General features: G+C 36.5%; 1 protein-coding gene across 10 annotated transcripts in view; it reads right to left on the reverse strand.

Moving 5' to 3' along the window:
* The window catches only part of Dync1i1 (dynein cytoplasmic 1 intermediate chain 1), a 306,856-nt gene that overhangs the window by 242,873 nt on the left and 46,046 nt on the right, over positions 1 to 17,937 (reverse strand). For 6 of the 10 annotated variants that reach the window (XM_063242471.1, XM_063242461.1, XM_063242475.1 and 3 more), the window contains one exon: positions 2,302 to 2,361. The exons of the other annotated variants lie outside the window; for them this stretch is intronic. In XM_063242471.1, the coding sequence (XP_063098541.1) occupies positions 2,302 to 2,361 (60 nt within the window). The remainder of the gene's footprint in view (positions 1 to 2,301; positions 2,362 to 17,937) is intronic. 10 annotated transcript variants of the gene reach the window in all.

Below are 17,937 nucleotides of genomic sequence, written 5' to 3' on the forward strand. Positions count from 1 at the left end.
AGAAAAGTCTTGTTGCTTATTTGAGACATATTTTTATGAAGTTATGTATGTGCCATGGATATAAGGACTATCAAAAAGCAATATTTTAACGGAAGCAACATTTGAAATTGCAACATGACTTGGATAATCTCCGCTCAAATATTCTCTGAACATTTCTTCCAAACTCTCTTAAACAAGCGACCCCCTGTGACCCGAGTGCCATGCCTGTTTCTCTCTCCCTGGCTCTGAATTCATTCTGAATTAAATGTAGGTGAGGTGGGAGCCAGAGATCTGCCCTTTCTGTAATGAGATTTGTTTGGAAGAAACAGGATACAAATGGGATGCAAGTGGAAAATTTCCTTACTGCTGCTCATTAGCAATTATAATTCAGCAATGCAGCCGTCCACCTAAGAATCTAGTGTGTAGAAGGTCGTATCTGCCAGTTCCTTCCTTCTATTTTTAACACAAAGATATACTGAAGAATTACACTCTAAACTCCTCCTAAACCATGTAGGGACAGTGGGATTCTTAGGTGGGATTAAATTAGGGACTGGGTCCCTCGAAATGGTCTCTGTGCCTCGCCAAGCACCAGGCAGCAAAGCTGGCAGCCTGGGGTTTTGACACCCCACTCTAGCTACATCGTTCCCCCAACTCCCTCTTTGAGTAGGTTACTTCTCAAAAAAAAAAAAAAAAAAGTTTCCCTTCCAAATTCTCACTGCCCACCTACTCCAAATCCAAGCAACAAATTCAGTAACTAATGAAGCGCAGACCCTCAAGAGGATGAATACGGCACCCCTACCCCATAAATCAGGACTGCTGCCCCAGTGCCCTTGGTGCCTCTGCTCTGAGCACACTCACTCCTTCCCTTGGGTGTAGGGACCTGGGATGGCTTTGTACTGCTTCCTGCGTATCTACAACAAGAACAATTTCACTTTGCACTAGCCTCCTCTGACTCCTCTTTCTCTTTCAGTGTGGGAGAGACAGGCCCCACAAGGGTGAGCCTGGGGACCCCCAGGCCCCATGCCCACCAGAAGTAATAACTGTAATGTACTATGTATTCCTTGAATTGAGCCACATTTTTTGATTATTTAAATAACACAAATTGAACTACAACATACAATTAACTATACAACTAAACACATAAAAATCTAATAATTAAAAAAAGATCAGTGCATCAGTTAGCTGAAGTATTAAGTAAAATATTTCCTTGGTTTTAGCATACGCACACAAAAAGGGACCCAGGAAAAAGACCCTTAACCTCCTTTCCCGTCCCTACACATTGACAGAAACACAGAGAGGTATGTCCAAGAATCTCAGAATTCAAACGAATACTCACTGCAGATGTGTTAGGCTTATGTTTAGAAAAAAAGAGCAATAATTTCATAAAAGACTGTAATACAATTTGCTATTTATGGTAGAGATATCATTAGTGTTCTGGTAAAGGCTTCATAACCAGTTTGGAGGTGGGGGGACCAGAACAAGCCCTATTTTGCAGTGGCTGTCCATTTCTGCACTATGAATACAGCCTCCATGGCTGCTTTCAAGTTGATTTACTGGAAGGAGAAGTTGGAAAGTGAGTGGTCAGCTTTCATGGGCTTGATGGTGAGCTGGGACAAGCGCTCAGTGGAAAAATGGCATATGTGACTATATCTAACTCAGATCTTATAAGAGAAATAAAGCAAGTTTCTAGAACACACTTGTGTGATATATACTTTGTGGATGAATTTTCAACTCTGACAATTTCTTTTAAGTTGCTCTCTATCTGAAAACATCTTTAGGAGACACTATCTAACATCAAATATTGGTTAAGATTGAGGCATTAATCAAAGTTGCACTGTTTTTTTTTAAACAGCAATCTAAGAAAAGCTTTATTCCAATTAACAGCTTATTGTAAATTCTCCAAAGTTAAGAGGTAACAAACAGACACAACATCTTCATAGCAATGTTAGACAAAATTAATCCAGGGGACTTGTTAGTAAAGAAAGAATGATTAGGATAAAGTTAAATGCATCTCCCATCACAGAACTTGTGTGTCCCCCAACTAAGCAGAGCTGTCAGTTTGTTTATATTTTTGTTTTGAGACAGTATGCCTTTGCAATTACAGGGGTTAATAAGGGAACACCAAAAGCCATCTTTTTGTGGTGTTTTCCACAAAAAGAGACTTTCTCAAAGTTTTGTAAGGAAAACTAACAGAAGGAAACAAGCTTTTCAAACTGGAGGTTAAACAAGAGGGGAGAAAGCAAGAGCAGCAACAGCTCCAGCATTTCAACACAGCTGTAGCAAAGAAATAATAAAAGGAATAACGAAAGAGCAGACATATACCCAAGTTCTGAGTCTGACTGCAGCTGGAGCACTGAGGGGTCTGTGTCCCACTGCAGGGTCCTAATCGTGCAGCACAAAGGAAAAAGAACACAGAGAATTAACAAAAGGGGAGGGCAACAAACCAAACCAAACCATCATTCACTGAGGTAATGCATATACAGTACAATACGTACATAGAACAGAACCATTCCATTTCCCTCCATTCCCAGGAACTGGTGAATGACAAGAGAAGGTGAGAAGCCTTCCTTCCCTTTGAACATCTGTTTGATATTAAGAGCTATGGCTATTTTCATGGAAGAGATCCCATAGTCAAATATCCAGACTCCAAGCACATGCCCGTCCTGTGCTTTGTTTTGGTTTGTAAAACTGTCTGATTGATCTGAGCTTGCAAACTGCTGCATGCATCACTGATATCTCAAAGCCTATCCACACCTGGGAGCTCCAAGCATCTTTCAGACACTGGTGAGAACTAAATGCAAATGGACCAGGGCAGGAATATCTAGCGAGGCAGGTCTAGATTAGTGTAACTGCAAAGTCTGGTGAATAACTGGCTTTCTCTGATTAGTTATTTTACCTATGATGCATCAGATTTACAAACTCCTACATACTTTCATGTTTCTTTCCTTTGCAGATGCCATCAAATGGTCACTTCCAATGTCATTTGTTTATAAGATGCTAGGGATTTTCTCTTTAAAATATTTCACGAGAGATAACACAGCATATCACTAAACACCAGGACAGCCAAAAATCCTTTGATATTTCTCCTTCAGAATAAGAAGAGATAAATAAACCTTATATAATAAACAGAGGGTACAAAAAGGCCTTTCTTGGGCAGGCTCCTTAAATTTCCCATGCAAAATCAGTTGCAGGTGAACCAAACGTGAGGCTCTCTGTGAGACAACTGAGGGACACCCCACTCTTTGGAGTCAAGCAAGCATGACTCAAATTTGGCCTTGGTGACTTATTCAGCTGTGTATATTGGGCAGGAAGGTTTAAGTTCTCAGACCCAGTACCCTTTTGCTTGCCCAAAATGTGGCCCACAGAATAGTGTCATCAGCATCCTTGAGAAGCTAATTGGAATTGCAAACCCTCAGGTCCCACCCCAGATTTACTGACTCTACAGTTCAATAGTGTTCCCAGATGATCTGTGGGCACATTAACATTTGAGCAACTTTGCTCAAGTTTCCTTGTCTACAGTGATTTAGCATGGCCTATGGAATAATGTATGATTTCCTCACAGCTATCTTCTAACCTATCTATAACTGCCCTTCTTCTCTTTCAGTGTCCTCCTTGTTATTTTTGCACCAAATACCTGAATGGCTCAGGAATTTGCTTCTTGTAGCTTAGCTCAAATGTCATCTCCACACAATGTTCCCTTGTTCCATCTCAAGTGGTCCTTCCTTATCATTAGTCTTCTCTTACCTTGATTTACTTTCTTCATAGTGTTCCTCTTTACCTATGATTTTATCATACATCAGTTTATTTATCACTGACATTTGGTTCTGGATTTAAGCTTCATAGTGGCAGGAGTGGCTGCATCCCAATATTATAGAGAAGCTTAGATCTGTGCTTATATGATATGTGCTGAATGAATTAATTTTCCCTGATTTTTTACAGGCAGTAAGTACAATTAAACCTAGAAGACATAGTAACCATTTGATAATTGGCAGCTGTGGTTATTACTACCATGATCACTCTATTATTAATGTTTCTTTGACTCAATGTACCACCTACATGACAGATCCCACATTAGCTTCTGCTGAGAGACAAGGATGCAATCCTTTATTATTTCCAGTTGTGCTCCTGTCTTCTTACCTGAATATTCTGAAAGATGGTAACGAAGTTCAGTGGCAACACAAACTGACCACTCTTTCTGAGACCAGAGCTTCTCAAACTTTATTATATATACAGATTCCTGAATATTATTAAAGTACACCCTCTGATTTAATAGGTTCGGGACAGCCTGAAATTGTGCATTTTGAACAAATTCTAGGGCAAGCACATGCTACCGGTCTGTATTAAAGTTTGACCTGGGTAAGTGCTTCACAGACTGACCATGAGAACTTAATATAACACAGAACGCTGATTCCCAAACCCAGAAGTTCAGATTTAGTAGATGTAGAGTGGAGATTGAGAATTTGTGTTTCTAACAAGTTCCCAGGTGACATTTACAAGGCTGACTGTGGGATCACCTTTAGATAATGACTGTGGCAGACCACTGCTTTGCTAGCAAACAGAATGCATTACTTGTGCTCAACTACATAGACATCTAAACTTGTGATATGCTCAAACTTGGTCCAAAGCCCAAGCCATCTCCAGCCAAATCAATGTATCCAGGGTGGGACCCAGGCATCTTTAGTTGTGAAGGCTCTCCTGGTGGTTCTCATATGCAGCCAGGACTTAAAACTGTCACTCTGAATTTATTTTCAGTTTAAGAACAGCCACCCTTCCTGTTCTGGACGTCAATTCTTTTGCTTTGGCTCAAACAGGGGAAGAAATGGAATTAATCCATTAAAATAATTTATATTTGTATTCACACAGTTCTGGGGGTTGAGTTTAAGGCATTTCTTCTGCTGTGACAGCACAGCAACTCTGGCTCTTGCTGACAATGAGAAGTGACCCCTGCAAGGGGTCAGCCTCAGTTCAGTGTGCCCTGAGGTTTCAGAGGAGATGACCTTTCTTGGCCTTTTCCACTTCCTCAAGCAGGTGAAGAATGTAGCAGCTCCAAGGGTCTGATTGTTCTATTACATACTGGACAGATCATAGGGGTTCATGGTACACTTAAGAAATAACAATAGTGATTCCATCACAATTATTCCCTTAGGAAGTCCATTGATTAGTGGCCTGGAGTTTGCATTTTCAACCAGAATGGCAAAGGTGATATATGTAGATAACACCACAGCAGGCCTAACCCCTACCCCATTATGCATACATTATCCAGGAACACAAATCATAGTTATTGTCAGTAACAAGCTGTGGGGTAAAGAATAAATCCCAGGGTACCAATGTATCAGTTTTATTCTTTTCATTTTCCCCATTATTATCCGTGAGGAGGTAATATTTACACAGAGTATTTGTTTCTTTCTTTCTCTCTTTTTTTGCTTCTCTCTTTCTTTCCCTCTCTCTTTCTCTTTCTTTCTTTCTTTCTTTCTTTCTTGCAATGAGCTTTCCTGCAGGTGGCAATGACTGGGCCTAAGGATGTTGTGTTCTGGAGTGGGTCTGTTGCATCAGAGGCAAGTCACTTCCATTCCCAGCAAATGAAGGAGCAGGCCAAAACACCTTCCTGGTTCTTCTGCCATTTACATTTTAGAACAGGATGATTATTAAACTGTCTTTTGGCTTGCTCTCAATTGGGACAATTTTATTGCATCAATTGACATAGATTTTTTACCTTCCACCATTTTATTGTCAAGTAACTGTGAAAATAAAATGATGGTTTGCCTGGCAACTTCTTGGGAAGTTTAAAATCTTGCCAAGTAGTTTACTTAAAAAATGAAAGAAGCAGTAAAGTTGTAAGCAAATGCATGAGAACAGGATATACTATCACAAGTTATTTTCATATAGAAATCTCCCTATTTACTCTAGTAGCTAGTTCAATTTTATAGTCACTTCAGGAGTGCATACTGGGAGAAAAACCTTTTGGTAATAACATTCATTTATTTGCTCAATAAATATCTATCCAGGGCCTAGTTGATAGAACACTGTGATAACAATAAATGAATTCTGAAGGAAAGTGTAATTCATATGGGGAAATGAAATTCTATCTATCTATCTATCTATCTATCTATCTATCTATCTATCTATCATATATAGTTTGGTAAATCATGTCATATAAAAGTCACTATGGGGTGCAGAGAGACATGTGACTTCCACTTAAGGACTAATATTTAAGTAAAGGAAATGAGACATATGAAAATGTATGCCTAATGATATACTGATGACCTCTGCTGGGAAGAATGCAGTTCTCGTCACTGTTGCAGTTCTCGTCACTGTTGCAGTTCTCATTTTTAAAAAATTTAATAAATATAAGTTAAAGAAACAAATGCCATAAAAAGATTAAGGTAATAATGATAGTTCAAAGTTCCTTTCAATGAGTTTTGACTCTGCCAGCCAATCAGGCTGTGAGCTACACTTCGACATTCTTTGGAAGCAGAGCCAAGAGATACAACTTTTTCTGGTAAGATCAGAGATCCCTCATTTTCATCGGTGCTGAGTTAATCAGACTTCAGTAGCTAAGTTAATCTGTTAGGTCTTACAAGAGTCAGTTTTACTTCAGATGTAAATTTACCAGTTAATCATAAGAACAGTGATTTCTAGGCGAACTAATCGCACAGTCCTGTTAGATGGCCAGCACTGCCTTTCAGTTTAGAACAGGCAAAGTTAAATGTTTAACTATCATAGCTTCGCCCAGCCTTTCCTCCACCTGTCCACTTTCCATTAAGACAACATAGAACTGCTCACTGCCTCCCAGGTCTCCCTTCTCTCTGACTTCTAGACTGACCAACCCAGCTCTTTCTGAATGATACGAAATAGCCTCTTCATTCTTGTAACCATGTCAGTTACATTTCTGTTTCATATTTCTGTATTAGAAATCACCCTGGTTTTATTTGCTTTTTTGATGAGTTGCCTTTGCCTGCTTTGACCAATTTTAGCAGCTTTGTCTTTTGAACATCAAGGAGAATGTGTTTCACCAGAGCCCTGCTGCTTGCACAGATGCTGAGTAACCCAATTATTCCTTATTATGACTCAAGACCAAGAAGCATTGCCATGATTCTATTTGCCTATATTTGTATTGGCTGTATGGACATACCAATAAAGGTCATACTTATCAACTTTGCTTCAAAATTCTAAGTACAGAAGCTTCCTAAATTATGGAAAATAATAACTCCCTCATTTGACCCTAAACATATTAAACAATGTAGTCTCTGGTATCTCATCCCAAGAGGTCTACTATCTAACCCTTTATTAAATGTAAGGATCAAGCTGCCTTTCAATATTTCTCTTTAAAAAAACAGACAAAATATCATGATTCTTCAAATTAGTAGTGACCCACTAAGAGACTAGTAGAAATTTAAGTTTTAAACTTTTTACTCATTTACCAAGTATCCAATTTATAAGATCCTTTCTTCATTGCTTCTATTTTCTTTTCTCTGTTCCAGTTAAGTAGATAGAGGTTAAACTTTAATAACAATGCCAACAACAATAATTTCTATCTGTAGAAATATAACTTAGGAGTGAAAGACAGGCTGATTTGCATATATATTTTTCATTGATGAGTGGTTAATTTCTTCTTTTTTAATTCTTACCAACAACAGTTTGGAGGTTTCCATTCTTCTTTCTGTCTTTATTAGATATCAGCCTAGAAAGTCTTAGAGTTGTTCCCTAAAAAAGTGTCTTTTCTTTCATTTTTCCTGGATTCTGATGAATCAGAAAGAGATGCCTAATAAATAATTGGAAGATGGTAGGTAAGAATGATGCAGTTTATGATGCTGACACTTAACATGGCTGAGCCACTTAACATGGCTGAGCTTGGCAACATTTACATTAGTACAGTTTGAGGGAAAGCAATATATCAATATATAGAAAGAACTATAATAACTGAATTACTCTGGGTTCAGTTTTACTTCCAGGAACTCAGACTGCAAAACGAAGCATCACGAGCAATACTAATTTTAAAAAATGTTGCTGTGGCTCATGCTACTAATGATGACTACCACTTACATATCATCCAATTCCATAGTTAATTCTTGTTCTTCATCCTTGATTGGTCTGATTTTGGTCACGACTAGTTTCTTCATAGAGCGTTCTTTTAGTTTTCTTATTCCTGAAAATCTTGTTTCTTTTTACCATGCATTGTAATTTCAGCAAGGCTCTTACTTTTCCTAATCCATAGAACATGCATTCTCCAATCCAGGTTATCTCCTGCCCTTACTTTGGAATCCCTATCCTAGGCAATTTTATGGATGTCCATGCATCTTCTGCAAAAAGTAACCCCAAAGTCCTCATGACCATCCAGTTCCAAATCTCAAGTTTTAAATGCCTAGTGGACATGCCTGTCTGCACACTATCCTTCCTTGTCTCACCTGTCTTTCCTTTCCTTCATTGTCACAGCCCCAGTTTAGACCTTCTGCCCTCCCTATCAGACCACTAGTTCCTAAGCTAGTCCTCAGATCTTAGAGCATTATAAAAGCACAGTGGCCTACACCGTATCTCAGGCCTGTGGTGTAGGCACCTGTGTTTTAACAAGTTGCCAGAAAACTCAAGGAATAGGTACCAGGTGTGGAAGTCAGGCATCTCAGCTATTTCAATGGCCATCTTAGACTCCTAGACTCTGTCCTTTTTTCCCTTCTCATTCACTGATGCATGTTCTATATACTGTCCTTCGGAATGCCTATCACCCATCTATACCTTTCTAAAATATGCATTCTTTAAAGTCCAGCTCAAATGTCTCCTCCAAATATATTTGACCTCAGCACCACAACTCAGGAACAGAAGGCCTCTCAGACATGAATTAGGGTAGCACATGTGCCTCTCACTGCACAGTTCTCTTTATCAATCTTCTGTCCATTTGATCTCAGTAGCAGACCTGCATCAGGCTTTGAAAGGCTTGGCACCAAGCCAAACAACACTGCTGTCACTCCAATCATTTGCCTTGAGTCTCATAACTGGATATCTGCCTTGTTTCTAAGAGTAAAATCTCACTTTGTACCTCAGTTCCCATAACAATTGCCAAAAGTCCTCTGGAGCAGTGTTGTCCACCTTCAGGTAACTTGCACAGCATATGTGCCCCACCCTGGACCAGAAAACTTTCTGGCTTTTAGATGCGTTCTTGTCCTTGAACCCATCCTACCCCATATCACTCAACTTTTTGCAAGCCATGTAACATGTGCACGAGTGCACAGTATAAATTAACAACATTTGCTAAGTACCTAGTAAGTGTCAAAACTCTATGTGGGAGGGGCAATGAATCAAAATCAATCATCCCACATGAACATCCTGCAGATTTACTGCAGGTGACTTTGGGATCATAGCTTATGACATTATTGTTTCCCTTACGAGTACACATCATTGAGAGCTATAACAACATGGCAACATTTTTGATTGCTTCAAATGAGATCTGTCCACATACTAGATGGAAGATCTCCAGAAGTAAGATTAATTCCTATTGTTATATTTAGGGTCTTTAGAAATAAGAATAACTCCTATCAATATATTTCTTGAGCTAGCTGGGTATATGGTATACAATAAATTGTCCCCTGTTTACTGAGTGATAGAAGAATAAATGAGCCAATGAATAATCTTTACTCATTTTTTCCTATAGATGGGCATGAAGTATAAAAGCAAGTTGATTCCAAAAGAAATAGTTTTTATTTAAAGAACTAATAAGGACCCATCTGCCTAATTTCTTTAATGACCACCGAAGGACTTATATGTGACCCAGTCTTGTACCATGTGATCCCTGGAAAGTTTTGTAACTCATGTTTGCCCTGAAGAAATACTGATCATATTGCTGGTATGTGCTGAGAATCAAAAGAAGTCCAGTATCATTTCTGTGAAATAGATGTAGCTATTCTAGTTAATCCCTGAAGCAAATGCATTGGAATGCAAATTTTCATATTCTTCCTTTTATCTCCAAGATGGCAGGAGACAGGACTCTAAGGAGTCCCAAAATTGCTCTGAATTCTTGTTCCACATGTCTTCACTGTCAAAAAGACCACTAGCAACCAGTAAACAGGGAAGAATATTTAGGCCAGCATGAACATAATGCCAAGCAGAAAATCTTTAATCAGTGCCATCCCTTAATATTTCATTTTAAATGACATTTCCAAAAGGAAAACATTGATTAATAAGGACTTTTCAAAATCCACCATATCACTCAATCTGTCACTTTTATCAACATGAGATTAAGTAAAAAAGGATGGTTTTTCTGTTCAAGTCCCCATTATTTCCTTTCTTAAACTGGCAATGATAAGGATGAAGATTCTTGATCTCAGAAATAAAGTTGGAACAGTGAAACTTTATTTATATCCTTTTTTGTTCTTTTTTTAATTTTAAAGAGAGTAAAATTAAACAGAACAAAACAGATCAGAAGGAAACAATTTTAAGAACCACAGATTTCAAAGCAAGACCACTGGAGATCTTCACTGTATATCATATTGTCTCTTGTTTTCTTCCAAATAGTTGTCCACATCTTCACATACAGTGAGTACATATTGAACATTATAGTACTAAGCTCATCAGACCAGGACGATGAAGGTTTTTTAGGTCTTCAAGACCAGAAAATAAGGAAGTCAACAGTGGCTGCCATAATGTCTCTCGTTCTCTTTCAAATAGCTGTCCATATCTTTACATATGTTGAAATTAAACATAAGGACTAGACTAATATCACTCTGAACAGTGAATAATAGTGTTGCTAGATTTTATATCCTAATGCTACAGAATTAGCACTGGGTATCTTAGTGTCTCTTCCTCTTTAGAATATCTATTCATTATGTCGTGCATTATATAATCTGTGCCCATAAACTGTTTAGAAATTCTATACATGTGTAAATCTCTACATGTATACCTAACCTTTCTGTATTACAGGGAAAAGCAGATCAAAACAAGACAACAAAACAAATTCCTAGAAAAGCATGAAACGAAAAAGACATACAAAACCACAATAATAGGTGATCTACAGTAGTTACTATGCTGTCTCTTGTTATTTTCAATAGAATTGTCTACATCATCAGGCATAATATAATTGAACTTAGCATTACATAGCAATTTGAATAAAAACACAACATTGGAGACATTGTATGACTTCAAAAACAGTTAATAATCAAACCAGAATGGGTATCTTATTGCATCTTGTCATCTTCAGAATAGTTAGTAGTTAAGTCTACTCTTAGACTTGATACTATCAAGCACACCAAATCTGAATAAAACCAGTCAAGACAAAACAGCAGTCTAACAAACCAGATTCAAATAAGATCAGTCATAGGAAGACAATGTAATACAGGGCTTCAGTTTAAGCTAATAGGAAAGTAAGGATCGTTACCATAGTATATTCTGCTATTTTTGGGATAGCTGTCTGTGCTCTCAAATCTAGTATGAGTAGACAGACTGAAACAAAATAAAATCAAACTAAACAGAGCAATAAGACTAATGTGGCTTTTAAATCCTGATACACTATTAATAATGTCCTCTGCCTTCCTTTTTTAGAGAATTCCTCCCCTTTCCCTTTCTCAGGATACTTTGTAAACTTTGGGTCTCTCTAACTCCTTTAGTTTTTAGACTAGGGGGGCAACCTATTATCTACCTAAGTGGAATTGAACCTTTTTATCCCTGAGCTTGATCTTGAGCTGTATTCCTTTACCTACCAAAGCCTCAAGGTTTTCCTTCCTTCTAGTTGAGTAGTTCTCCACTGCACAAATGTGTCATGACTTTCCAACCTATATGCAGCTGCTGGACGAGTTGTCCCTCTTTCTCTCTGATTCCCTGTCACATAGAGCATCATTTTGTCATCTTTGACTTTCGGTTTATTAACCCTCTTTCAGTTTGAGTATATTTCCTATTCAGAGCATCTCGATGGATCCTATCTCCTGATCTACTCTGCCTGTGTTGCTTTTTGTTAGTGTATCAAGGCCATCTATATTAGAGATTATAGTCAATCTTCTCTGTCTCATCTATGCTATTCTATTTTTCTGCTATTGTTTATTCACTTTTCTCCTTCATTCCACTATCTGCCCTGTTCACTGAAGCCTCTCTGCCACTGTTGCTGGAATCTTGGTATGTTTTTTTTCTATCTCTCTCTAAAATGTCCTTCAGTATTTTTTGTAGGGTTGGATTGGTGGTCATGAATTCCTCCTTGTCATGGGAACATCTTGTTTCTGCATTAATTGTGAGAGAGAGTTTTTCAGGGTACATCAATCTGGGTTGGAGTTTATTTTCTTACAGGGCTTGGACTACTTCACTCAAAGCTCTTCTTGATTTGATAGTTTGTGTTGATAAGTCTGTCATTATTTTGATGGATTTTCATTTATAGGTAATCTGTTTCCTTTTTCTGACTGCTTTTAATATTCTGTTCTTGTGGTGAATTTATGAGATCCTGATTATTATATGTCTGGGTGTAGATCTGTTTTGGTTGGAGCTGGCCGGAGTTCTGTATGCTTCATTTATCTGTATATCATTTCTTTTTCCTGTGCTTGGGAAGTTTTCCTTAATTATTTCTGTGAATAGCCTTTGTAATTCATTTGTGCTTATCCCTGCTTCTTCACTCACGTTTTTTATTCTTAAAATATAGATCCTCTTGTCGTCTTTTTAGCCTTTGTATTGTTATTTCCTGGTTCCTTGTTATGTTTTAGAGGTCTTTTCATTCATGATCACACATTGCCAATCTATCTTCAAGTTTTGAAAGTCTAACTTTAGTTTCTGTCAAGGCATTTTGCCAGGTTTCAATGGAGTTTTTAATTTCCTGATAATCTCTTTGGGTCTGTTTCATGTATTCTAGATTTTGTTTATATTCTTCACCAGTTTCTCTTCTTTTTCTAGATTCCTCCTTTCCTCCATCTGTGTCGGCTTTACATTTCTTTTATTAATCTTTTGACATCTTACCTCACTTGGATTAGAATTTCAGTTTTAAGTTCGTCTATGAAGTCATGAAGGTATTTCTTTATGTCTCCTGATGCTGTGGCCGATATTGCATGTTTGCTGCCCTGGATCTCTTCTGTATTTACCTCTCCTGGACTTATTTTCCCAGGGCCAGAAGCTGGAGGCTTTTTTAAATTTCTTTTTCTTTTTTTTTCTTTCTTTTTTCTTTTTTCTTTTTTTAACCTCAGTTTCTTCCTGGGTCATGAGAATCCCTCTCCTTTTGTCTGGTCTTCTCCATGGTGTTAAATTCTAGTGTCTGAGTTGTTTTTCTCAAAGAGGCTCTCTACCCAGCTACCTATCAAGTCGCCATCTTCAGAACCCCTATCCCTTTTTTTTTTTTAAGAAAAAAAATTGCTTTCTTAATTTACTGTGTGAGAATCTCCCCTGTGTTGCATGACTCTGGAGCCAATATGGTCCACCCAGGAAGCCCATCTGAGCTGAATTCAAAAAGAAGCATAGGGTTTCCAACACTGTGGAAGGACACATTCTCCTCAGATCTTACACAGAGACCTGCTACCAAGCAGGCAGTTTCTCTAGAAACTGCTAAAACAGATGCCTACTTTGCTAGTGTAACTATATGGACACATGCAATACTGGAGACAGAATGAAATTTTTCAAAATTGAGCTGAACAGTTAAATTACTACAGAAGGAGAAAATCCTACAGTGTAAATCTTTTAATTTCCAGAGACTGATTTTTAACCATTCTTGCGTCAATCTCCCTGAAATCCAAGTAGCAGTCACATCTTGTCAGTTCCTCTTTATGTCACAATAATTTAAAATTTTTTTGAGTAAACAAAATGCAATAATCTTACTAAATTTATGCAGAGCTCTGCGCTTACTATATTAATACTATTACTAATAACTTCTAATGCCTTTGTTTAGGCTTCTAATTCATCAGATCATTCTGGAAGATATTTTCACCAAAATGAGTAAAAGATCCTTTGAGGCTTCAGAACTGGATTGTGGATAATAATGAAAGTCCTAAACAGTTTCTGTGGGCACTAGCATCACATAGTATTTTCTCTTCCTGAAGTCACTTAAAAGCAAAGTGGTATTCACGTTCAGCAAGCATAAGTGTTCCAGAATCAAATTACTCTAGACAATCTAATTTCTTATTTGAGTGTTCACTAGGCAGAAGACCAGAGTATATCTAATTTCTGAATTTTAACAAGTATTATGTCAAAAGAAACTAATTCTGAACTGTGCAGAAGTTTGATGTTCTAAAGCAGAAAATTGTCCCTTTGCCCCTGAATTCTAATCTGGAGTACACACAAAGCTGTAAGCCAGAATGCTGTCTGACGCTTACCCCTGTTTTCCCGTTAAGCGCTTCAGAGACATTTATCCATTTGCTGTATTTGAGGTTCCCTAGTGAGAGGCTTCACCTCCCTGGAGAGAATCTGTATGAGTGGATTTGGCTAACAGATGCCAATAATTTTGAGAATAGGTATCTATTATAAATACTATGATAGAGATTATGTTGAAGAAGGCATTTGTGAAAATTTTGAAGATGGTGTTTATATCATGTAAGGTAAAAAAATACTGAAATAGAAAAATAGAGGAACTTATTAGAAATTCAGGTTGAATAATTTGAGCAGAGATTGTTTGAATATATATATATATATATATATATATATATATTTTTTTTTTTTTTTTACCAAAAGAAATACAGTCAAGTATTAGGAGTGCTGATCTCTAGTGCTATGAATATGTTTTTATATTCTGACTTAGACATGTTTATATTTTCTAATTATATAAAACACATAAGTATTGTTCAGAATAATTTGATAATTAAAAATAAAATGTGGGAGGAGGGCATAGAATATCTCTTTGATTAAAAAATAGAATTTGATCATCTTAGGACTAAAAATGGCCTTCCCAAAAAGTAGAAATTGAGCCAGGGATTTAGCTCAGCAGTTTGAGCACTTGCCTGGTAAGCACAAGGTTGTGAGTTTGATCCTCAGTACAAAAAAAAAGTAGAAATTAATTTATTGCCACCTCCTATGCCACTTCTCACCAAAACAAACATCAGAAATCTTTCCTTCTGAGTATTTTGTTGCGCATGGTATGCGGTTGGTGTTATTATTATTACTGTAATAGGAGATTGCATTATACATTATCACACTGACAGGTGTTTATCTTTGATAAAATTTTGAAAGTTTTTTTCTCTGACTCAGGTTTAGAACAAGGTACAGGTCATGTCCTAGTGTCCAGGTGAACTTTATGAGGTCAAAACACATTCCTAGGTTTCCATAGGTGTATAACAGGGCATGCCATTGAGAACTCTAAAGAACCACTACTAAACACAAAATGACTCCTTGCTAAGTCCCTTATGAGATATCCATAAAAGTATGAACTGAACGGTAATCACTTAGACTCACTTCTGGTGGAATATCTGAAGGCTCATGAATAAGGATTAGGCAAGCCAGAAAGTACTCTCTAGGGATTACACTATAATCTGTGTATTTACATATTTTTGCATAATTATTTGGATATGATATAGGCATGCTTATCAAATTTGAAAATGACACTTATATGATCCACAAAAAAATCTAAAACAATCTCTGTCCTAAAAATGGCTAAACCAAAGTATGAAAAAACCACTACTATTAATAGCTAAAGCTCATGTATACATACCATATATCATACTCCTTTCCAAGAGCTTTACAATAATGAATGTGTCTAATTGCCCACAATTGTTTTAATGAGTAGATGATATATCATTTATATAAACCGTTGTTGGAGATAGTATATGATAAAGGTTTAGATTTGAAAACTTGAACTAAGCTGCCTAGACTAAAACCTAGCTCTGTGAATGTGCCTGCATGAACATGAAAAAGATCACTATTTCCTAATTTTCTGTGTGCTTCAGTGACTGCATCTATAAAAAGTAGAACGATAGTTCATTTATTCAGGAAACATTTCTCAAATACTTACTATATGATTATAAAACTACTTAGAACCTATTCTCAAGGAATTCATCATTTCTTGAGGAAGAGAGACATGTTTTCAACTACACAAAAGACATTCTTTATAAAGGGTTATATACTAGCAATCTTTCATTCCTGTGTACAAACAATATATGCTATTGGTTTCAGATTAATATTATTTATCATACTGAGAAAATATATTTCCAGTCCTAGTTTTCTGAATTCTAAAACAAAGGAACAAGTATTTAAATTTTCCATGCATTATTTAGGTATGTATTGTAATGATTACTGTTCTCTCTGATTTTTTTTATACTGAATCCTGTTAACATAGTCACTTAACTAAAATAAAATTGCAATTTTTAATCAATATTAATTTTCATATAATATAGTAAGAATTTAAAAATCTATATTTATAAATCATATTGGCTTTTAAATTTTTAAAATAAAAGTCACTTTTTAAAGCCAATGCTTTCTTTGCTCATTATGATTAACTTAAGCAATGACTGATTCTACCAAAACTGATCAAGAAAAAGAGAAGAATAACAATGATATAAGTTATAAATGAAAAGTGAACTATAATAACAAGCAGAAATTGTAAAACAAATTGGGAACTTTTAATTTTTTAAAATTAAGTAATTGTGCTGGAAAAATCTAAAAATTACTATATATTTCTCCTTAAAACATTTACTCAAGAGCTCTTAAAAATCAATAAAAGGGGTTTTTGTTATGCTTTCTGTTTTTAAAGCATTATTTTAATCTGTTCTCTATAATAGGATATTTTAATGTGCCAATTTACATATTAACTAGTTATTTGGATTACAAATCTGCAATTTTGGCTTTCTCAAGAAAATTTTAATTTCTATTTAAAATTATTGGCAAAGAAAATGACCGAATTTATGTGTGCATATTTATGACCCAGTGTGTTAAATGGATTCTTATCTTCTAAAAGTATTCTTTTTGGAAGTCCAAATTCTTAATGGAGGATGAATTTATAACTAGAGAGAGTTACATTCCCAGCTCTTTTTCAAGCTCTTTTCTTAGTCTCAGTTTTATGAAGTGCTAAAGTTAATAATACAGTAATTATTTTCAAAGATGTTGCTTTTACATAAAAAGGCAGTCCAAGTGGAATTGTAAAACAAAAATATAGTATCCTCCTGCGATTTAACTCTCTCATCTCTATTTTATTAAAACAAAAACATAAATTTCTGTGGAACGCTCCTAAGTTCCAAACAAAGCCAGGGCTTTCTGAGCTTCTGCTAATGTACTCTCTTCAAGCAAACATTGTGCTCAGTTTTTCTAAAAACGATTCTTTTTCAATGCCAATTTTCTTGCCTTTTATGAAAACTGCACTTAGCAAGGGATTTATCTACTGACTTCCAGTTTCCCACTCCTACCAACTTTTCTTATAAAGAAGGGAAATTAGTTGAACTTTATATGGGGTGGGAGAGATCTGCTCCTCTTCCAACTTGGTGTTTCACCAAGTTAAAAAAAAATCATTTAAGAAAGTGAAAGAAATGAGGAGTGATGCTCACTGGAAAGGAATAACTGCTACTGTCTCCAGAATACAAAAGGCATGGGTTAGTATTCTCTAGAAACTTTTTAAAGGGGCCCATCAACTGTGAAGTCAGACCTTAATATCAACTGCATTGCTTGAAACTAACCAGTAATGACAGCATACCATAGGCTGCTGTATTTATATATTTGTAGAGAAACAAATATATTAACTTAACAATAAGCCAAGGGACCTCTAAGGAAGGTGACCATGCTATGCCCATTCTTGAATAAGTGTTAGATCATATAAAACTGTGTTGTTATTATTTTTCCCCCAAAAGACCTTTTGATGTATTCAAAGCAAAAGCTGACAGGAGACATATGGTCCCCTAAATCACGAAGACAATTTGATAAAATAAACCAGTTTTGTGCCCTCAAAAACCTCTGCTTTGATTTCACTCAAATTGAAAGCAGTATCCATTGCTTTTGAAAAGCCCTATGCAAACAAAATGTTCTAGTCTGAAGCACACCAGTGGGCAGACATGTGTGAGATCATTCTAGTCTTACATGTTGGTTTCTTAAAGG

Source organism: Cavia porcellus, unplaced genomic scaffold (assembly GCF_034190915.1).
Source record: "Cavia porcellus strain 051 isolate PalLab524CR breed Dunkin Hartley unplaced genomic scaffold, mCavPor4.1 scaffold_2, whole genome shotgun sequence".
NCBI lineage: Eukaryota > Metazoa > Chordata > Mammalia > Rodentia > Caviidae > Cavia > Cavia porcellus.